The sequence below is a fragment of the Gouania willdenowi genome, chromosome 16 (genome assembly GCF_900634775.1).
Source record: "Gouania willdenowi chromosome 16, fGouWil2.1, whole genome shotgun sequence".
Taxonomy (NCBI): domain Eukaryota; kingdom Metazoa; phylum Chordata; class Actinopteri; order Blenniiformes; family Gobiesocidae; genus Gouania; species Gouania willdenowi.
This window is the reverse complement of record NC_041059.1, coordinates 7,951,426-7,975,636: the sequence shown is the minus strand read 5'-3', so window position 1 is coordinate 7,975,636 and position 24,211 is coordinate 7,951,426. Positions and strand designations below refer to the sequence as shown.

The 24,211-nt window shown below is 36.4% G+C and overlaps 1 protein-coding gene across 1 annotated transcript; it reads left to right on the top strand.

Moving 5' to 3' along the window:
- Nucleotides 1–8,195: 8,195 nt before the first annotated feature.
- tp53inp1 (tumor protein p53 inducible nuclear protein 1) lies at nucleotides 8,196–23,320 on the top strand. Its single transcript, XM_028471431.1, has 4 exons — nucleotides 8,196–8,428; nucleotides 13,371–13,758; nucleotides 17,749–18,283; nucleotides 19,171–23,320. Exons 2-4 carry the CDS (start codon nucleotides 13,632–13,634, stop codon nucleotides 19,391–19,393), a joined length of 885 nt encoding a protein of 294 aa, XP_028327232.1. The 5' UTR covers nucleotides 8,196–8,428; nucleotides 13,371–13,631; the 3' UTR covers nucleotides 19,394–23,320.
- Nucleotides 23,321–24,211: the final 891 nt, after the last annotated feature.

The following is a 24,211-nucleotide window of genomic DNA, read 5'->3' as shown; positions in this document are numbered from 1 at the left end:
AACAACACGAACTGTTAACTTCTACCAACAACAGTCTGTAAACATTAGCTCTACAGTGGGAGGAGGACGGCCGAAAAACTGATGTAATGAATGACTATGATGTGTAATTATGAACGTTTGAGTTAGAACATTTTATTCTTGAAACCGCCCCCAGGATGTACTGTAGTACAGTATGAATGACGTGCACACATAGTTGTTTTGACTCTAAACCAGGTGTCACAATGACAGCCATAGACTTACTGTAAGCACCACCTGCTGTTATCATACTTTTATACAAACCTTAGACATTAATGATTGACATCAGCTTCCTGTTAGTGGGTGAACTCCACTATAAACACATATCACCTTGTTTATCTCTGAGAAGTTAATAAGAAACATCAGCTTGCATTGTGACGTGGATGTGAAAGTGGGAAACACACAAATAACTATTGCTCCCAGTAACATTGCTTTACTTTTAAACATTCTAAAACCTCAGATTGAGCTCCTTAAATACTATTTCTTTTTTTATCGGTAAATGGAGACGTTCATTTTCATTCAGTTAAATTTTCTTTTTGTAACATCTACTACAGCAGAATACACAATGTAAACCCATGACAAACCCAAACGTTTGCTTGAAACTTTTGTGTTATTCTGTTTTATAATGTATTGCATTGCTTTTATTATTCTGTTTTTACTGCAAAGTGTCCTTGGGTGGCCTGAAAAGTGCTTTTAAATAAATGAATTATTATTATTATTATTATTATTATTATTAAAAGTGGAATGAACGTCATTGCAATAATGAATACATGCCTCATCTTTTCCGTTTGCTTGTTTGAGTTTTTTTCTCTACTGTGTCTGTTTATCATTTTTGGGTAGCCCAGTTTTTCCGCAGTCTAAAAATAAATACATTACTTGTAATTAAACACTTTTTGTCAATTTGAAAAGTACATTTATTTAAACTTTCACTCAAATCTTTTCTATGTAAAATATCTTAAATTCTGAGGCTTTTGTGTGGTGGTAATTATTACTTTTTTTTGTTTGTTTCTTCTCGCCACAGTCTAAATGAGATGTGTATTAATGTTTTTGGGCAGGTATTCATTTTGAATTGGGGTAAAATCAAGAGCTGTTTGACTCATATATCCTCTTGTTATTGTAGTGTTTTTTTTTAAATATGGGATTCACTATTCTTCCATTGACTATATACAATATTTACATTTTTCATAGTTGTGCTACACAGCAATGCTAATAAAGAAGATAAACATATCTGTGTTGACACATATACTTAACTAGTTTCAGGCTGCAGGTCAAAGTCTACTACTTGTGAAGTAATCGTGTGGAAAGAGAGGCAAAAACACAGGAAGAGTTCAGTGAGGGACATCTTATCACCACAGGTGTGATCTTGTTGTTTGGGAATGGAAAAATCTAGGATAACATGTTGTCCCTCTGTCCGATGTTACTGCTTTGGAGCATAAATGACTCACACGTGATCTGTGTGAGAGAAGAACCAGTGGAGAATTACACCAAAATGCAGTATGTCTTGATCACACTTTGTTTTTGTGGTTGAAAACAACCACAAAGACACAATGGAAGAACTCCAGTCTGTAGATGCACTGCTGCAAAGAGAAAATCAAATGAGAACAAATATGCAAATCAACAAGAAATGTAAAGAAAATGCAAAGCAACCGAGAATATTTGCATTTCCTGAGGATGGAAATGAGGATGCAGGTGCTGGCTCGGGTCACACTGCATTGACTAGCATGAGCATTGTCGAGCATTAGCATTAACAATAACATTAGCTATAGCTAGCATTAGCTAGCATTAACATACATTGGCTAGCATTAACATACATTGGCTAGCATTAACATTAGCTTGCATTAGCATTCGTGTAAATTAGTATTAACAAATGAGTATTAGCATTAACATTAACTAGCATTAGCATTAAAATTAGTTAGCAAAAAGATTAACATTAGCTAGCATTAGCATTAACTTGGTATTAGCATAGCATTAATTCAGTATTAGCATAGCATTAACTTAGTATTAGCATAACATTAACTAGCATTAGCATTAACATAAAGTAGTATTAACATAAATTAGTATTAGCATAAACATTAGCTAGAATTAGCATTATAATTAGTTAGCAATAACATTAGCATTATCTAGCATTAACATCAGCTAGCATTAGCACAAGTAGCATTAGCCTTGGTATTAACATTAGCTAGCATTAACATTAGCCATCATTAACATTAGCTAGCATTAACATTAGAATTAGTTAGTAATAACATTAACATTAGCTAGCTTTAGCATTAGCCTGGCCTTAGTATTTACCTAGTATTTGCACAAGCCTACCATTAGCATTCACCTAGCAATAACATTAACCTAGCATTAGCATTAGTATTAACCTAACATTAGCATTCACCTAACATTTGCATTAGCCTTGCAATAACATTATTCTAGCATTAGCGAAACATTAACCTTGTAATAGATGAACATTAGCAATCAGGTTGAAAAGGTTGAAAAAAATGTCTTGAAGATCTATCAATTACTAGCGGAGAGAAACATTTTTGAAATGTCGCCAATGATTAGAGATAGGGATCAGTTTATTGATCCAGATCCCCTCCAACATTTTATGGAGTATTTGGTGTGAGGTTTATCTTTGGTTAAAATTTTGTCAAAATCAGTTTGGTACTTTACACATAATCCTTTTAACAACCAAATAAATAAATAAATAAACGCTGGTGAAAATATTACTGCTTGGTGGTAATACAGCTCTGTGGTGTGTCTGCCAAACTCCTGTTCCGGCAGGCCACGCCCTTTCTCCCACACAGTTAAAGCAGCTGATCAGCTACCGATCAGCTACCTATCAGCTACCTATCAGCTACCGATCAGCTACTGATCAGCTATCGATCAGCTACCGATCAGCTACTGATCAGCTACCGATCAGCTACCGATCAGCTACTGATCAGCTATCGATCAGCTACCGATCAGCTATCGATCAGCTACCGACCAGCTACCGATCAGCTACCGATCAGCTATCGATCAGCTACTGATCAGCTACTGATCAGCTATCGATCAGCTACAGTCTGGTCAGCGTGGTTGAGCTTGTGAAACTCCTGTGAGAGGAAGTTGTTTGTCTGGGGAATGTTTGTGGAACTTTAAGTTGGTAGTTATTTGTTGGGTTTATGTTGGTAAGGTGTGTTTTATTGTGTTTGATGTAAACCTTTCTCTTTAGGTTCAACAGTTAATTTTTGGTTTGATGGTGTATTCGTTTTGTTATGATAAATAAGCACAACATTATTTCTGTTTCCTTGTCTTTTATCCTGGTTTTGTTATTGTTCCTTTCCCTTACTCCTCGACACCACCACAAGGAACGTAACTCCCAGACTTTGTATTTTATGGTGAAAAAAAACAGACAATGGTTTGACATGGACATGAAGCTTAACATCCCACGACATTTGTCTGCAGCTTATGGGCTCTCTGAGTTAAGGTTCAGGGGCAGGAGGAGCCATAGGGCCAAGGAAGGGCTGCAAAGGCTGGTTTTCCTGTTTTGCTTTGCCCAAGGTTCAGGGGTGCCGGACTCCTGAGACTTTTAGATGTCTCCCGGCTCCAACACACCTAGTTGAACCCAATGTGTTGTCATCAAGCTCTGCAGAAGCATGATAACGAGCCATTCAGTTGATTCAGGTGTGTTGGAGCAGGGAGACATCTGAAAGCCTCAGGAATCCGGCCCTGGAGGACTGGAGTCCAGCACCCCTGGTTTAGAGGAATACCCAAGTGTCATTTTAAAACATGTTTTATTGAAAACTAAGTTACACATGGATGAAATGTGTAATGAATAGACAGTATTTATTTGTTTGCAGATCCCCATTAGCTTCCATCTCGGCGGTTGCTAGTTTTTCTGGGGCCCAATTAAAAATGATAATCAAATATCACACATTTAATAAACATTACAATAGAAATGGAGAATCAAATGAATTACACACCTTATATAACAGACACTTTAGCCTTTGCTTAAGTTTATACAGACTGGATTTGTCATTCATCATCACGATCTACCTGTAAATAAAACAAATTTTCGAAGGTAATTCAATTTTGGCCGATCGATCAAAATGAGTCTGGTTACATATTTAACTCTTTCAAATGTGTTGATGGTCTATCTGCTAATTATCAAAGTGCTTTGCTGTTTTAGTTACAGGAACAGGGTGTGGCTGCTTTGGCTGTGATGATGAGCAAACATACAGAATCCTGTTTGAGGAATCTTTATTTTTTAACACTATAAGAAAAACATCCGCTGAATCCTATCAGCTAAATGACAAATCATGCTAAGCTGCTTGGAATTAGTGGTGAGATATTAAAGGCAGGGATGGATATTTGCAGCATCATGGTTTGGGTTCAGGGTGTTTGCGTGTAGACTGCCTGCCTGTGTGGGTTAAGGTTTCCTATTTGGATCCCTCACACAATCCAACGAGGGCGTGTTCGCCTCACTGTTGTTGTTACTCTCACAGAAAGAGAGTGAAGACACGCTATTCTTTAGTCTGTTGCCTGTATTTATTCAGCACACTTGGTCGTCGTTTTAGACAGCTTGAAGAACTAAAATATGAACTTTTTTTTCGTTGTCGTTTCACGTCGACACGTGCGTGCTTAAAGAAAACAGCTGGTGTGCTTTGTAAAACAGTTTAATTTACCCGGCTGGCTCAAAGATGTATTATTTTTTTTTTTTTTGCGCAATCATCACAGCAATCATTTTTACAAAAGAATGCAGCCAGTGCTGTTACCGACATACGCAAGCAGAGTACTGTAGTCATTGTTCAGTTGTTGAACTTAAATTATAGCACAGATTTACTGCTTTCTGTGGATTTGTCGGATCAGTCATGTGCAGCATGGATGGACGTTAGTTATGTTGTAAATAGATACGCCGCTACACTTACATGTTTTAACAGTAATTCTCTATCACGCTATATCATACCTAAGCATGTATAAAAGTCACACACTTCTGCTAAAAACATGCAGACTAAGAAGGAACATGGAAACATGAACTGAAAACAAGTGAGTGATCATTAAGCCTCTGGTTCAGCTGTAAGGTCCAGTTGTGTTTGTTGGTATTTTTGTGCTATAGGAAAATTATAACAAAGTCAAGGACCTTGGTTTGATTTTGGTGCTGTTTTCTTGTTTGTAGGGTTTGTGTGTTCTTTCTGTGCGTGTATAAGTTCTGCTTTTCCTCTTTTCACTCATTTCCTCCTAAAATCTAAATATCTATTTTGAACAAATGATGTGGTTACTGCAAACGTGCACTACACCAGGGAGGTGCAACTTCTGTCACAGCGAGGGCCACATAAATGATTGTCTGAATTCCTTGGGCCACATTATATACATACATGTCAGCATTTAGAAAAACAACCATTCTGACGGTTAATAGAGGAGAGAACAATGGGTCTTGTTTTTGTTGTCTTTTTGTGAGATTTTGTTATAAGTGTTTTTGTTGTCATTTTGTGTATTTTTCTATCATTACAGCAATTTTAGTTTCATTTGGTGTGTTTTTCAAGTCATTGGTGTGTTTTTTGTTATTATTTTGTGTGTTTTTGACATCATTATGTGTATTTTACCTGAATTTTTGTTGCCAATTCATGTAATTAGTTGACATTTTGTATACGTGTGGTTGTTTTGTGCTTTTTTGTCTAAGTAGTTGTTTTGTGTTTGTTGGGATTTCATATGTTTCATGAGTCATTTTATATCTTTTTGGAATCATTGTTCTTACTTTGTGTACTTTTTTTCCACATTTTGTGCGTTTTGCAGTCGTTCTGTGTGTTTCAAGATTTAAAAATGGATGAAATGGAAATTGTTACACATTGTCTGCAGGATTTATGGTTTGACGGTGCAGGCAACCTGAGTATTCAGAAAAAAAAACAACACAATGTGGGGAGAACATGCACACGCCTCATGGATAGGTCCTTGGGTTCACCCCAGGAATTAAGCAGAAATATGTTGTTTTTTCAGAAATGCTGTGGCTAAGTACGGCAGCGCTTGCAAACATTTAGAAATCTGCACGGAGGGTGAAAACCTTGATGAAATCCTGGCTTTGGAAAATAAACTATCTTAAGAAACAACTCTCACAATGTGTTTTAAGTCCTTTCATCGTGTCTACTGAACCAATTCATCTTTTGTTGCTATTGTTATTATGCTTTCGTACTGTGTCAGGCTTAACTTCAAAATGGTTTCACTGTGCTAACGTCAACATACACTGTTGTAGTGTAAATAAAGCTAAGTAAAGTAAACAGAGAAAGTTAGTCACAGCTTAGCCTACTAAGCCTGCTACATCTGGTACACACATCATTAAGGATGGGACGATATATTATGCAGAAGATATCATCAGATGTGTAAAAGAGTACTGATGTTTGCTACTGTTACTTGTAAAAGTTACGAGTTACTAATTTTCATCCCCCAGGTTTATTTTTGGTAATACATCTTGCCACGGTTCCCTTTCATACAGTAAACGTCTCGTAGTATAGTCTTAGTATATTTTCCACAAATGCATCTGTATAAAATAAAAGGTTTCACTCTAAAGCAGTGCCATGTGGGTAACAACATACAGTAATAGGTATAAAAACCACAACCTGAACCCCAGAAAGTGGCTGGATGTTGATCAGAAATGACATGACTAAGAATATATGGTTTATGTTCAATGTTCATGAAACAGAAATAAAAAATAAAAAAAAAAAAAAATCACAAAAAATAATAATTTACTCAGTAATGATTGGTTGCAGAAATGTAACTAATAAACTGTAAGTACAAGTAAAATTAATCATTCAAAAATATCCTAAAAAAGTACAAGTACCCATAAAAGCAACTAAATTACAGTAAAGTGTGAGTACTTGTAATCCATTACTTTCACCTCTGGATATCATGATATTAAAACGTCATAAGCTCTATCGTCAGTGGTACAAGTGTTAAATCTTAAAGAAAGTGTCTATTCGTACGGTTGTCGTACGAACAGCCCCCAGCGCTATTGGTGCTTTTAACGAAGCACACATACGTAGCGTTTTAGGGTTCGGTTTAGTGTTAGGTTATAACCCAATATCGCAACAATTTTTAGGGTTAGGTTTACGATTAGGTTTAGTCTTCGTCACGGGACCTGAATTAGCCAATGACTGACCTATCACGTGACCTAAACTGGCCAAATAGGGGCGCTGCGTACTGATAGAATCCGTATATTCATACGCAACCGTACGGATAGCCACTGCCAATCTTAAATCTGGGCTTTGTAGACTGTTCTAGTTTGATGTTGTTGTTTTTTTGTTTTTTTTAAACTTGTTATGGAACTTTAATACACAAAGAGAAACATGCACATTCTAAAGCAGTGGTTCTCATTTGTTCTCAAATGTTCCCATTTTGTCACGGTCATTAAATCTCGACCCACTTTTTTTTTTTTTTTTTAATTCAACCAACCAAATTTAGTTTTTCAAAAATACATATAAAAAAACATATATAGTCCTTTTTAAAACATAAATATACTGTATATATTTTCCTGCGCAATATGCATTTCACTGCATGAAGTCAAAAGAAAAGTATCTTTCAAAATAAAAGACAAGTCCAACATGAGAGACAATAATTGTTTATTTATTTTTGACCAGCTGGCTCCGACCCACCCAGTACAGGTCCGCGACCCACCTGTTGAGAATCGCTGGTTTAGACTGTTCTAGTTTGATGTTTTTGAAAAAAAATTTGTCAGGGAACTTTATTGCACATGCACATTCCAATATGAATGTGAATGCGCTGTTCTATTATAGAAACTAAAATAAAACCTGAATGTCACCATAAAATGTGTTTATTAGAGATAGAAGTAAGGGGACAAACTTTTTTTTTTTAGCTATGAATGTTAATATTTGTTGATTTTATTTGTGAGGAAATCATAAAGGGGCCAACATGTTGAAGTGTGACGTGTGTTTGACGTGTGTAGGGTTGTTAAACAACAGTGCAATCTAAGTATGTCGCCTTTAGGTAAGTGCAGACCGGCTGGGCGGTTATATAATAAATCTGAGGCGGTTGTTGTGTTCACAGACATTCATGTAAAAAAAAAAAAAAAGAAAGAAAAAAAAGAAAAACATCCATGTCTTTTCTTTGGAGAGGGTGGGGGAGGGAGGCGGGTCACGTGTGTTAGTGACTGCCTCTTTCGCGCCTTCTGACTGGCTATGGGGTTGTGACGTCAGCGCGATCAGCTGTTGAAGCTGCACAACAACAACAAAAGAAGGCGCAGTCCGAGCTAACGGACGGAAAAAGAAGGACTAACAGCACCGCGACTCCACGAAAATACACGGTTTTTATATGTAACTTTTTATTTCTTCCGTGAAGAAATCTCAAGTGGTTCTTCTCTTTTTCTATTTTTCGAAAAGTCACGTAACTACCTCAGTTTTCAAGGATTTGGTTTTGCCTGTTTACATCTCTTCCTACTGCCGAGGTGAGCTCTTTGTTATCCTGTCGGTTCAAAACCAGCAGCTCTGCAGCTTCTTTTTTCGATGATAATCATCGTGTGCATCCATAATAATCGAGCATTACTTAATATTTGTTACAACAAGAATCTAAACTGTTGTTTAAACCTTAAAAACGCGTTATTTTCTACTTTAATCCGAGCAGGATTTGCATGCTAGCTTTAGCTCTCACTGCTAACTCTGCACGACCATCGAAAGTGTTATATTAATCTTGGATTTACATGCGTTGCATTTTTATAGTTTATAAAATTCAAACCACAAGTGTCCTTTATATCTTTTGAACTATTAAAACTGCATATTATATTCTGGAGGTTTTATTCACAAGCAGTTTTCTCTGAAGTAGTTCGCACATCAAATGTACAACAAAAGTGATTATTTCTACCATATTTGATTATTTATTCACTTTAGTAAGTAATTTGACACCAGCTTTAACATAATTTGGTACTTTCATTGCTTCATTCAATGCGATAATACCTTTAATATGCGTTTGTATGGTTTTTATGGACCCCGAGTCTAAAATAAACTATTAAATGGACAATTGAACACAACTTAAAGTAGGGAATTTAGCATTAAAGATGGGAATCAAAAACTACATATTCATAAAATAATTGCCATCTAAATTTAATTTATACTTTGTGTGTAAGTTTTAATAATTCTTTTTTAAATAAAAAAAAAAATGTTTCTAAAAAAATAAAAACATTTGCGTAAAGTGAACTTAAATTCAGCCTTCATATTTATTATTTGGCAGTGGCTATACGTACGTAGCCGTATCGATATATCGACATTCTACATGTACGTAGAACCCCTCATTGGCTAATTTAGGTCACGTGATTAAGACGCTACATACTTGTACTTGTTTGCTATTAATACGTAGATTCCTAAACTACAATACGGACTAACTGTAACCCTAGACTAAGTTACGAACTAACCCTAACCCTAAACTACGTTACGGACTAACTAACCGTAACCCAAAACTACGTTACGAACTACCTAATTGTAACTCTAAACCATGTTACGGACTAGCTAATCGTAGCCGTAACCCTAAACTATGTTACGGACTAGCTAATCGTAGCCGTAACCCTAAACTATGTTACGGACTAACTAATCGTAACCCTAAACTACGTTAAGAACTAACTAATCGTAACCGTAACCCTAAACTACGTTACGAATTAACTAATCGTAACCGTAACCCTAAACTATATTACGGACTAACTAACCCTATACTATATTACGGACTAGCAAATCCTATCCTTCTGAAGTGGATTTGCATTTCTTGCCATCATGAATTCGTACGTGTATCTCTTGTTCAGCCATTTTTTCTTCTGATTTGAATGTGCGGAATGGTCACATGACTGCTAGTAACGTCATAGACCGCGTACGAATAGCACCGATTATTATTAATATACTGTTCAGGGTTTGTTTTTGTTTTTTTGCACCATTCACCAGTTGTGTCTAAAAGCTCTACTTGGCTATACAACTGATTCTGATTTTAAAACCCCTTTAACCTGATCATTTTTCTTACCTAATGTTAAAGGCTGCTTGTTATAGAGTTTTCACATTTAGGGATTTCAAGCACCCTAATACAGACCCCTCCTCCACTACAGCCTGTTAGCCACTTGGAACAATAGATGGTTATAGGGACTGATGCAATAAATCCAACTGTTGCCTCGTCTTGTTATCAAACATCAACCATGACTCATTGACCCGACATGCTTTTTGTTTTTGAAACGGAATGCAATCATGTCTGTGACGTGCTCTGTCAAAGTTTTAAAAAAGGTGGTTCGTCACCAAGTTGGTCTCCAGATTGTGTTTTGCTTGCTGTTGTGAATATGGCGGTTAAACAGTCAGGGTTTTTTTCTTCTTCTCTTTTTTTTTCTGCTTCGAACAGCTGCTGCGTGTTTAGAGGTGGGGAGTCAGTCCTCCTGAAAAGAAGGAGGCTTCATTTTCCCACCTTTGCACAAAGTATTACGGTTGGTTTAGAAAAACAAGCTGGCTCAGAATGACAAGAGTTACCACAGGCATTGTGTGAATGTGATAAGAGAAGCAGAGTTGTTTGCCTAAACAAAATGGGCCTAAATAGACTGCAGTGCTGAGGCTAAATGTTGGTTCCTGTTTGTTAGAATCTGTAGAATTATAATTTAGTTTGATGATAATGTAAACGGTAAACACCTAATGCAGTGTTTTTCAACCTTGGGGTAATCTGGAATGTGTTATATATATAAATAATTACTGATTGATAATGTGTTTATTCATTAAAAAAAAAAAAATCATTATTCTTTTTTCCAAATTTGTTTATGAGATTTTCAACAGACAGACAGTAGGCATCACAGCAAAGAAAAAAAAAATTCCCGTTTGATGCCAAACCAAATGACAGAGGTCAAGGTAAAATATACCTAGGTATAAGCAGAACTAGGGCAGTCTGTGTCTATTACAAATGTAAAATGTCTGTAGTAAATTATTATTAAATTCAAATAATAAAAAAAAAACAGCCCAGAGTCTTAAATAATTGTATTCTATACACTTTCTCAAATATAAATGTAGTTTAAATTAGAGATGTCCTGATACATCTTATTCATTTCCGATATGATACCGATATTGCAGCCTTGCGTATTGGCCGATATCGATATATTGATCCGATACAATATCATCATGAATCATACATACTTTTATTACTTTATATATATATATGTATATATATATATATATATATATATATATATATATATATATATAATTATAATCATAATTACTTTTTTTGTAGTGTGGAATGTTAGAAAAGGCTTGATCAAGTGATGTTACTAGAGAACAATAGTCAACAACAGTAGGTATGAGAAAAACTGACACATTTATTATTAACCAATTGGTTACATACATTTTAACCTTCATAATATCCACCCATCCAAAAAAAAAATTGTAAATTTGAATTCGATATTTGTTTTTAGGCTGATGTCGGACTGATATTGGTATCGGATTGGGACACCCCTAGTTTAAATAAATAAGGAAGAAGAAAGACAAAAATAATACATCATAAAATATCTGAACCATTGATTCTTATCGCTTTGTTCACTAATCCTGGTCTATGTGGTACACAGTATAGCGAAAAGTAATTATAGACAATATTATTTGGGGATTGCGATAAATTTGTGATATAAAAATGGGGTCACGATCCAAAAAAGGTTTGGAACCACTGACTTAATGTGTTCCAACAGAAGGACTGTAATCAAATTTCCATTAGCTGAGCGTCAAACGGCCTCATTTAACGATATATTGTATTTTACTAACAAGGGACAAAGGAAGGATTTAAAGGAGAGGTTGGAGTTGCTTCTTTGGATTTATTCCATGAACATGGGGCTAGATTTCTACAGCAGCTGCAGTTGAACAGTTTGATTTCTGTTTGGGACAGCAGACAGCATGCAAGCTAGCTGTGTGTATGTGTGTGTGTCCCCTCTATGCACAGTCGGTATCTTTATTTACATGGTAAGATGCCAGATCAATGTGTGCAGCAAATACACACCACTGTTTGTGTCCATCATGCAGTGGTTCCCAAACCACAAAGCTTTTAAGAAGACAATCATTTCTCACAATGGTTTCCACAGTGCTTGTTATAAGATTACATCTTATGGCACACTAACAAATTAAAAGCAACACGTAAATCTAGTGATAATAACTATTCATTGGGCATATTGGCAGTGTTTGTTTGGTGTTTTCTTGCTTGGTTGTCCTTTCATAGATGAGATAACTTTCACTTCACACGTCGGTTTTAGCACAATTTGTTGCATGCGTTTTATTTTTACACAAACTGCCTCTTCTGCAGACCTTCCAGGTTCTTCCAGGTTGTTTTTGTAGATGTAATAATAGTCACTCTTTCCCGTGGGAGAATCTTGTTGCACTTGTCTTTGCTACATGTAAAAGTAAACATGGTGGATAATAAAATAGATTGCTGCTTGTTGACATTAGCTTGCATGGCAGTGTCAAATGTTGTATTCATTTTTTAGCTGACAGGTAATTCTCTATCTATATTATGAACTGTAACTGTAAACACAGCTACTGGGAGGCGTGATGTAACAGTTTATTTCTGTTGAACCTAAAGGTTTCATCAGATCAGGCAGTGGGTCAGTCCAAAGTAAACATTCAGTGTAAGTTACCTAGAGACGCCACAGCATTGTATCAACATACAGCTTGTATAACAAGTTCAGTCCGTTGTGTTGATATTGTGTATCTTTTGGTTCTGTATTTGCTCTTTAATGTCCCTTGAGATTTGAATTGTAATGTTTTGATATTAAAGTCGCAATATTTTGACATTAAAGTCACAATATTTTGAGATTTAAATCACAATTAATCAAGAATAAAGTTGCAATATTTCACGATTAAAGCCACATTATTTCGAGATTAAAATCATAATATTTCAAGATTAAAGACATAATATTTAGGATTTAAGTCGCAATTATTGGAGATTAAAGCCGCAATTATTGGAGATTAAATTCACAATTTTTCTAGATTAAAGTCACAAATATTTCTAGATTAAAGTTGTAATATTTTGAGATTGAAGTTGTAATATTGCTAGATTAAAGTTGCAATATTTCAACATTAAAATTGAAATACAAACAGGATCTTGTCTGTTTTGCGGTCACTCGTGTGACTTTAAAACGACTTTGCAGACATTTGCATTTTTTTCCATTACAAGTTTTAGAAGACATGGCTTTATTCTAATAAAATGACGACTATTCTAAAAATATTACGATTTTAATCTGAAAATATTACAACTTTAATCCAATAAAATTGCGTTTTTATTCTCAAATATTATGACTTTAATCTCGTAGTACTCTGATTTCTTTTTATTTTAAAGTGACCCTAATACGCTGTCGTATATTACTGTGTAAATATATTCCTGTCTTCTAATCTGTTTTCCAGGGCTTCTTTTTGGACACTTTTGCACTTTGAAATCGATCCTGAAGCTGAGCGATGTCCAGTCGCCTCCTGCTCTTCCTCCGATGATCAGTGTCCACACCTTATTGATGCACTTTAGCACCTTTCCTGAGGATTCCCTTCATCGCGAACCCCGCAGCTGATGACCAAAGCGACCGTAACGCCTTCCCACCATCGCCCCAAGCGACGCTCCTCCTCCTCCGTCCCTCCCTCCCTCAGCCTCACACCTCAGCAGGACGCCTCAGAATGTTCCAGAGGTTCACCAGCGCGCTCTTTGGCGAGGACGTGGAGAAGGTGAGGCCGGTCAACAGACCTGGGGACAGCAGGGAGCAGGAGGAAGATGAAGAAGACTGGATTCTGGTCAATTATCTCGGTGAGTTTGCTAATTAATTACCCCTGTAAAGTAAAGCCTGAATTATTAAATAGTTGACAGAAAATTCTGATGTTTTGAAACTGGAACCTTTATTGGTCTATGAACAACCAAAAAATAAATAAATTCAAATATCAATTTCCATTCATGACTTTTCATTTGTATCATATTTGATACAACCAACAAAAACATAATAAATAACCAAGTCTACAAATTGGTAATTTCTTACTTATGTACATAAGTACATTTGCTCTACTGAACTAATTTCTGCCTCATGGTGGATTATGCTTGTATTGCATGTATATAATCATATACATCAGGTTTTTTAAAAAACAAACATCACATTGATCATATATAGAGCATACGTGTCAAACTTAAGGCCCGGGGGCCAACTTCGGCCCTTCAGAGCATCCAATTTGGCCCGCAGAAGAAAGTAAAGTTAAAAAAATGAAAGGGAAATTGAGAATATTTGTGTAAATGAAACTCACCAATATTTGCTCACAGTTTTAAAATTCTTACAAAATCCTTAAACTTTCCTCAAATTATTTCTTAACATTTCCCATAATTAAATAGAAATTGGTCACGAAATCTAGGAAATTTAAAGTAAAGATCCTGTTGGGACTGAAATATATCACTTATTGCTTAGATATTGTCGGTTTCTTACATATTAGTATTTTATGTATACGTATGAGCTATGGCACAATCATGTTGAAATCACTCGTTTTCCAGCATCAAAACTGTGGTTCAAAGATCAAACCGCACCGTATTTGGCCCCTGAACTAAAATTAATTTGACACCCCTGATGTGGAGAGTTCCAAAACTCATGTATCGAATATGTTACATTTGGCGTTATAAGTTTCATCTTAATATGGTTATTTCAGCAGCAGAAAAGCTAGCTAGCAGCGGAAAACATGTACACACTGTATATACAAAAACATGACACACATCCAGATGGCTCAGAATTAATCTTGGCGCAGCGCTCGCCTGTTTCCATTTTCGACTAAACTCGACCCGTGTCCATTTCTACAGTGGTTTGAATACTTGATACAGTAGAGGAGGAAGAAACAGAGGCCGAGTGGCCCAAATCAATCCAGTGGGGAGGGGGGGGGTTGCTCACCACCAGGCGGTTTATGGGCAAGTCGACCTGTAAAGGTTGGACAAAAGTGCCCGAGATGTCAGAGGAGGTAAAAATAGTTCTTGGTGGTTCCCAGCTGGTGGAGCAGCAGGACATGTACGGGCACACCACCTCTGATTTTACCATCTCTGCACACAATAACACACTCTTATTCTTTTACTTCCTCCTGTTGTAACTCTTTAAATAGCTATTGTTATGTGGTTTACAGAGTGCAATTCATTTCCCAAGATTTACAAGGAATTAAAAACAAAAAAAATCACGGCTCAAAGTTAATCAATCAATCACAGTTATTTTTGATTAGAGATGGCCGATATTATTGGCAGATTATCGCCAAAAAAATGTGATATCGGTTGACATCTGGATCTGCGTTATTTAAAAAAAAGTGATCTGTGATGTTTGAGACGATATGGCACATTTTCCTAAACTAAAGTTGAATATGTGTTTTTGATATATGAGATACATCACAATATCGGTGACTAAAAATTTCACCTTTATCAGTACAAAATGGTGTGAAACACAATTTATTTAATTTTTTTTAAAACTTGCGAGAACAAGTAAATGGTAACTGTAATTCAAGCACCGATACCACAAACAACAAATGGTATGTTAATCAAACTGTCAAATTACATTTTTCAAAAAAACTTTTACTTTTGCTTCTACAACAGATTATGATTCTGTTAAGTTCATAAATTATATATATATATATATATAAGTATGTATGTGCAATCAACTTTCAAGTTAAAATGCATTGAGGAGTGAGGTAGTTTAACAAGGTCTGATGTGGTTCACTGACACCTAGTGACCGGGCGTTTACGTGCTATGCATACGTTAGCACAATTACTTTTCTTTGTCTGTTAAAGAACAGGACTAAAAAATGGATTTGGACATATTTTGGATCAATACGATAATCGTGCAGTGACATATCGCGATATATCGCCGAATCGATTTATGGACAAGTGGACCAAAGACATGAGATATTGACAAAGGTTTCACGAGCATTCAGCCCTAGTTAATATATCTCAGTTTAGAATTCTCTCCTATTTCCTATAAAGTAATACTTTCAGGTTGAAGGTGCTTGCTCCATGGAAAATATGAGTTATGTGAAGGGTCAGCTGGTTCAGTCATAATCCCGTCTGACTTCATTAACCCAACACAGAGCCAAGCACGGAGTCCAAAATGCAGGCGACCCCTCTCTAATGAGTGAGCCTCACTGCTCTGCTGTACAGCTGCAGGTCAGTGGATACTGCACACCAGCACTGGGCAGCGATGGTGTACTGGATAGATAGACAGGAGCCTGTTGCTTTTGCTGAGTAGATAAACAGAGCAGATCAGCTGCAGTTCGCTGACTCAGCGCTCACCAGCGGCTGCCAGGCATGTTGTGGGTAAACAAGGATTCCTCTGGGAACGTCTGGGAGTCGGTGTCCATGTCACATGTAGAGAAGAGGTGGATATGTCGGCTCACATGTGTGGAAAGGAAACCAAACCCTTTTTTCCTTCTTCTAAGAAATAAAGTGAATCCAGGCTGTTTTTATGTGACCATCTGGAATAGTTGGACAAATATAATTGAAATTAAACAATGAACTCAGTAATCCCCTCTTTTGATTCTTCCTCCTTTTGATTTTTTTTTATTTATTGCGATCATGTAGATGACAACTTCAAAACAGTTTAAGATAAAATAAGATAAATAAACATCAATAAATAACAACAAAACAGTATCTTGCATCTTCAAATTCTTATGAATCTCAGTTTACATGAACGAAAACGAGTCCTAACTTAAACTTTAACAAAATCTCATTGACTAACACTTTGAAGACTATAATGTGAATTAAAAAAAAACTCAATGCAACATAATACTTACACAGAAACCATGAAATAATTGTTTTTTTGCATTAACATACCTCCTTTTACAAATAATGTACCATATCCTGCAACTTTTTACTCCAAATAACAAGCGAGTGCCCGTGGTAATAAATTATCTGAAGAATAATTTCTTTATGCTTCTTTTTAAACGGGTCTGTTCCTGTGCATCTTTCTTTCTTTCTTCCTTTGTTCCTGTAAATCATTAAAAATCTGTTGTTGGATTTTGACAAGCATCTGATCCTCTAACAAGCCCACACCTGCAAACTGAAACGCAGCCCTACTATTAATGGACAATACAGGATTAAAATGTGTGTTTTAAGGTTTAAATGTGTGAAGAAAACGGTTGAAGGAAGCTTGAACTGGTGTGAGACCAGTTGAGCAGCCTGTGCTGGTGTGTGTGTTTTTGCACATGCAGAGACTCGTGTGCGTGTGTGTGTCCAGTGGATTCAGTTGCACATGCAAAGCAAAGATGTCTTTTTTTTCTTTTTTTTCCAGTTTTGTTTAGTTCATCATGTTTACTGTTGACCAATCACACAGTGCCACCTGCTGGCCACAAATGGAGAATCACATCTTTTAAAAAAAAATTCTAGAATTTACTTTTGTATTAGGCCACATTAGGACAAAAATACTTTATTCTCATAAAACTATAGCTTTATTTGTGAAATATTACAACTTCAATCTCATAAAAATACAATTTTAGTAAGATACGACTTCATTCTCATAAAATTACAGCTTTATTCTCAAAATATTATGACTTTAATCTCATAAATTTAAGATTTTATTAAGATACAACTTTATTCTCATAAAATTGCAGCGTTATTTTCTAAATATTACAAATTTATTCTCGTAGTGCCCAAATACGCTGATTTATTATTCAGTTTTATTTGAAATCACACTACATTGATCATTTAAAAGTTTGATGTTTTTAAGTTCTCTGGCTTAGTCAAGGTTCAAACTAACATTCTTTCTATTTTTCTTCTCCCTGTATCATTGTGCAGCTGAAGCCTGCTCCAGTGAGTGTGATGATGACCTGTCTGCACCTACTCCCAGTATTGAGGGGGAGGAGGAAGACGACGATGATGACGACCTGGTGATGATTCCCTCCCCTGTGACCTGCCCTCCTGTCCGCTACGCCTCCAGCACTTCTCTCAACTCCACGGCCGACACTGACGTGGACGGCGGGGCGGAGGAAGACGAGGAGGACGAGAGCGGGTTTCTGCGTCTGGACGCTCGCTCCCTGCAGGAGAGCTGGTTCCTCACCCCCCCGCCCTGCTTCACCGGCAGCAACAGCCTGCCCATCCTGGTGGACACCAGCCCGCTGGAGAATCTGCTGATCGAACACCCCAGCATGTCGGTCTACATCAACCCCAGGCTGGCTGTCAGGCAGCTGCAGTTGCAGCACCAACCACTCGACCTGAACATGGACCTGGACCTGGAGTTGGAGTTACTCACCAAGGACTTGCCACCTGGCTGCATACCGCCCCCAAGTGGAAAAGAGAAGGCAAGACATGCAGCAGATGGTCCACGACACAGGTAAATGATTTAATGCAAGTGTGGTAAAATATCAACATTTATATGGATTTTAATTATTATAAAACATTTTGGCAAAGCAAAAAAATAGACCAGTACTGGACAATAATTATCTCTACAATCATTAAAAGCCACAAGTTAAAATCAGTTTTTAATACATAACAATTGATTAGCCACATGTAAATACACTTTAACTCTTTGAATAATATGTTAAGGTTTAATTTTTTCAGGAAGTTTACTTTGATCTCCTCAGAGGCGTCTGATGATTGCTTTGATGTTTCCTTGACAGCAGACCCTGATCGACTGTCAACGGCTAGTCTTCAGTTGTCAGGAGATCAAAGTAAATTTCCTGAATAAATGAAATCTTAACATATTTTTAAAAAATAAGACAAAAATAACTAGCTGGAATTATTACGTTGAAGTTAAGGAAACATCAAAGCGATCAGCAGATGCCTCTGAAGAAGACTGTCGGGAGATTAAAGTAAATTTCCTGGAAAAACTTACCACATTAAATTCAAGTTTAGTAAAAATGTAAAACATTAAACATAAAAAACTACTTCTTTTTTGATAATATACATATAAAATTCATAGATAACATGTATTACAATAAAACAGTATGTAGGTCTTCTTCAGAGGCATCTGCTTATCACTTTGTGTCCAATGCTTGGACACACTTAAAGACAAAATGAACTTACTGAAATTATTACGTGGAAGTCATGGACAAAACTGTGTCGAAGCATTGTACACATCAAAGCGATCTTATCCTCTAAAGAAGACTGGCAGTTGACAGTTGAAACATGTCAGGAGATCAAAGTAAACTTCCTGAAAAAAAGATGCGTCTACAATCCCCATCAGGAGCTAACGTGTTCTCTCCTTCTTCGCTGTCTTAGGACCGATGTAGCTGCCATCCAGCGGCGCTCCAGCCTCCACTCCACCTGCTATGCTGCGGCGCTCTCCGCCCACACGGGCATCGTTCAGCCCAGGCAAGGAAATGCTGCACAACGTAGCCAACTGCCTTCACGCAAGGTGCTGCGCCGCCTCAACCTGCTCCGTCCTCCCAAGGCCGGTAGCATGCACCTCCACCAGCCCAGCCAGAGGCACCTCAACTTCTGAGGCACCCTGAGGAAATTCACCTACATCATCATCATCATCTATTCTGTGGCCACAATTCTCACCCTGTTAATCTAAACCACCAGCAACTATTTGATGACATCAACCACACTTTCTGTTCTGAAACAACGTTGGACAGTTAAAATAGACATTACGGCCAGTTTAAAGCCCTTATTACAATCTTATTATTATTATTATAATAATTTTTTTAAATCATGCTGATATCAAGTTGGGGGAGGGGGATGCAACATAAAGGTCATTGTCTGGCAGCCCCCATTTTATCTTCTTTTGTCTCTTTTGACCGATTCATGTTCAATCACAGGGAAAAGACGTTTCATTTTGTCCTCGCCCCCCGTTTTTCTTTTTGTATTTTATGGACAAAGTAATGTGTAGAATCAACGCTGTAGGTCACTTTACTCAGCGGCAGGTTTGGCATGTGGCAGGATGAACTGGTGGGGTTTGGATTACTCAGTTGGGCTGCCGTACGCCTCACATTCAGCCTTTCTTCAGGGGCGGAGAAAGAAAGAAATCCCCTCCCACAGTAGTGCGAGACCGCTGAAATCAGTTTTTTGTACGCTATACTACTTTCTTTTTTGTCTGCAAGTCTGTTTCTACAGTTTACTAGACATCAGGGTACGTCTACTACAATGAGCACAAAACTCCGCTTCATTCTATTTACAACATTAACCACAGGAGAGTAGTAAGTTCAACCTTCTAAACGGCCCAAATATGAGGTCTTTAAAGTGCAATACCGACTCATTTCCTCTTTAACTTTGAGTAATTCTGTGAAAAGAAGACCTTTAAGTTGATTTGTTTTTTTGCTGAGTTGTATTGGATCGACAGGTCCTTTACGACACCTCTGGGATTCAATAATAACTGTCAAAGATGAATGTATAACTGAAAGGAAAGGAGTGACTGAAGCTTCAGCTAAATCATTTTACGTCTGACACAGTACTGTAGCTGCTTTTGTAGATAGAGGTTTAACATTGTAGCTGAAGTGTTGTTTAGAATATTTTATTTGCAATTCACCATGCTTTCATTGTTCAATGAAAGTTAACTGTAGTTACAAAGGAAGCCGTAATGAGTATCTTTTGAGGGGATTTCTTTCTGATTTCACCACCTCTGCCTCACTCTACCTGCAGCCCGATGAACCTGCCACTGAATTAACAATTTACATAATATTTTTTAAGAAAGAAACTAACAAAAAAAGTCTAAAAACTAGATGTTAAAAAAAAAAAAAAAAAAAAAACTGGGTTAATATCACTAAACGCCTTGTTTTAACATTAGCTTTGAGATAGAGTTGTAACAAAATGTATGGGAAAAAGAAAAAATTCCAAAAATATTTTTTTGAATGAAAAAAACAGATTACATATCAGTATGAAGTTGGTATATATACTGTATGCTGTTGCTTAGGTATGTTTGGTTATATTAGTGTGCGATTTGTTGCATGGTTGTGTAGCGCTGTGTTAGTGTTTATGATGGTGAAAGAAAGACAATGAAAAGGAAAAAAAATGTTATATTTGTTTTGTTCTTAAATGAATCTGCAGTCCTCGTCTCAGGGTCGCATCCAATCACGTTCACACTTTAGAGAAAAATGCAGAGTTACTTGACATTTTTTTCTGCCTTTTAGCCTTGTGAACTTTAATCACTTGGGAGGAGGGGGGGGAATTTTGTTTAGGGGAAGTCATTTCGACTCAAACGTCACAGGAAAACTCCTTTTTATTTGTCGGGACTGTGAAAATGAAGTCTTGATTTAGTCGCTGATGGGAATCCATCAAAGTTTGAGAAAAGCTGTTGATCTTCTTCAGCTCTTTTTTTAGTTGTTGTTTTATTGTGTACCTAACATGGTTTTAGAAATGTACTTTATGCTATTTTACCTGTTCAGTGTACAGTGATGAATTAGTTACATTTTGTTTGAAAACCAAAAAAGTAGCATCAAGTCTATTCTCTTTACTAGATTTTTGTTCTATTTTTCCTTTATTTGTTTTTTTTTGTGCTGTTTGACTGGTGGCTAAAAGTACTTGTGAAGTACTCTGTAGCAGTAGACTCTATAATTAACGTGTCTACTGTAGGGAAAGTGGAGCCCAGGTGGAGTCGCCACACTGTTTTGAGATAAAACAGATCAATCTAACAAAGTGACTGACGTAAACTAAGTAGAAAAAGAATGTAAATGTGTAGATTTGCTTTTCTTTTGTCTAATTTTTGACTTCCAAGTCAAAGACAGCCACTTTTTGGATGAATCAGGCTTCAATTGTTGCCATGGTTTCATCTTTTGATTTTTTTGGATCTTTGCAGTTTACCCAAGAACTATATTGGTCCCACTTGTGGACCAGAGCTCTCAGCCAGATGTCCAGATTCAAATCCCCCCCAGTCTTTCTGTGCTGAGTTTGCACATTTTGTCCCTGATTGTGTTGTTCCTAGCTAGAAAAAAAGAACATAGGGCACAGAGCGTGTGTGAGGTGGCCTAAAGCTTAAGATGGGAGAGAATGGGAAATGGTATGGGGGACAAGCTCAGGCTTGATCGCCCTGTAGCTGGCCACCTTTGATGAGGGTGCCTAGTGATTCTTCTTTTCTCTCTGGATTGACTGTAGGAGTGTGTGGTAACTGGAGGGTATACCATCTGTAAACTATGATATATCCCAGTCCCTGAATAAAAATATAAGTGTTTATGAAACAAGGATGGATGAATGGATGGATACAATCATTCCTCATAATATTATGACCAGTTTAGACCAGTGTTCCCAAACAATTTGAGGGCTATGCTTTCATTAGTTACCCTTATTTCCAAAGGCTTTTTAATTTTCATTTTTATAAATAATTGTGTCCTATTGTTACCCTACAGGAAAACATATCACTTTAAAGGTTAACTTGTTGTTTGAGAATCGACTCGCAAACAATCTCAGACTAAGTAGAATGAACAGATTAAATGAAAAGAAAACCTTTTGGAAGTATTCAGTCGTTTATTTTGATGATTTGTGCAGTGTGGCTCTACAGAAACCGGTCGGTAGCGTCGCTATGGGAGCCCTGTTGTAATGTTTGTATGGCGTGCTGTAAATATTCTTATATGATGGAGTGTTTTTTTTTTTTCTTTCATCGAATGTTTCTCTCTTCCTTCGCTGTTGGACTCTGTAATCACAGTTGATGTTGTTTTATGTTGTTACTACAACTCAGACAGAAGGGATTAGAGGTGCTGGAGGCTCACTCTGCCTTTCAGGAGTCTTCAGATTTGTATTATTTGATTGTTTCTGCCCTCGGCTCACCTTTGCATCGTCAAACTAACAGGGATTTTTTTCATGTTTTTGTTGTAATGCTTTGAAATTTTTTGGATCACGTCCATGTTGAAAATGTTGTAACGACAATGCATCAATGAAGAACTTGAACTAGAACTCTCTTTCTTATACTATTATTCTTTTTTTTCTTTTTTTTTTTTTCTATCCGAGTGGACGTTTCTCAGCAAAGACACAAACACAAACATCAGAATCCAACTATGCATCACTCGGAAGAAAAACCTGTACACTCTCACCACCATCCAGCCAGTGTACAGCTTTTATATTGACTCAACAAACCAGACAGAATAATGTAGCAAAAACCTCTTTTGGTCCTATTGTTTATTTAAAAAGAAAGTGTGAAAATTTTATTGTGGCATTTTTTTTTGTTTTTCACTATTTTTCATCATGTGTTTGAATTTTTGTTTCTGTGTAGTTTACTGGAATTTGACGGCACCTTGCCCCCCCCCCCCCAAAAAAAAGGTGTTTGATCTCTAGGGTTCACTTTTTTTATTTATCAAGACAACTGTTTATTCTTCTGTGTATGTTTTGGATGAATGACAGATCAGTTCACATTGTTTAATTTGTTTGTGGAAAAAAAACAGACTGTCATTGCTATTATATGTGATCTCTTACTAGCCTTTAATAAATGTTTTCATACTCATGTACTTTTTCTGTCTTTCTTCCACATTGTTGTTTTACTTTTAAAGTAAATTAATATTAAAAGTTTGACTTTATTCCTTCCTTGCATTAAAAAAAATGCCAAGAAACAACCTCGTGAAAAGTTTTATATGCAGAAAAACCCAGGTTCATCAATACTAATGTAAATAACTGACTGCATTTATAAAATCTACAAAACAAACAAAAAACTTCACTGTTTTTCATCACAAACATGATATTCTGATTGGAACCTTACAGTTTGCAAGTTCCCCTTTACCTTTAGCATATTCACTGTATGTATTTTTTTGTCCACTGCATCTTGCTAAGTTAACAAAATAAATTAAATTACATATTTCTAAAAAATCTCATGCAATGTAAAGGCAACTCCAAACCTCATTTTAAATCCATGTTATATATAAAATTCCCAAACGAAAACAAAATATTCAGCCTGTGATGATTAGTAGGAAAGCTTCTTAATTCTAATATGTAAGTATAAAATATTGGAATAGTTTGAAAACCAATCAGAATGTTAAAATAAGGACAATTTTTCACAAGGTGCTGAAATGTAGACAAATTAAAACTCACACAATGCAATGCTGTGTTCTGTTGTTTAATTTTACTATTATCGCTACTAAACAAAATGTTACAGTACTAACATAAATAAATAGTGGTTATTATTGTGACACAAAAAGTTTAGGGTTTATGTAAAACAGGTGTTATTTGCAGATAGAGAAGGCGAGGGGTACAATAATGGAGATAGATTTGTCTTTATTATTAAAAAAATGAATGATTTTTTGTTTTTTAATTGAATAATAAAGACACACATCAACCTCCATATACAATGCCTGAATAAATTTCGAGGCAATAATGTACTTTCGATATTTAATGTGTGTTT

Coding starts and splice junctions, on each gene's coding strand:
- tp53inp1 (XM_028471431.1), top strand. CDS start 13,632: ATGTTCCAGAGGTTCACCAGCGCGCTCTTTGGCGAGGACGTGGAGAAG. Junction 13,759..17,748: donor GATTCTGGTCAATTATCTCG/GTGAGTTTGCTA, acceptor ATCATTGTGCAG/CTGAAGCCTGCTCCAGTGAG. Junction 18,284..19,170: donor GCAGATGGTCCACGACACAG/GTAAATGATTTA, acceptor TCGCTGTCTTAG/GACCGATGTAGCTGCCATCC.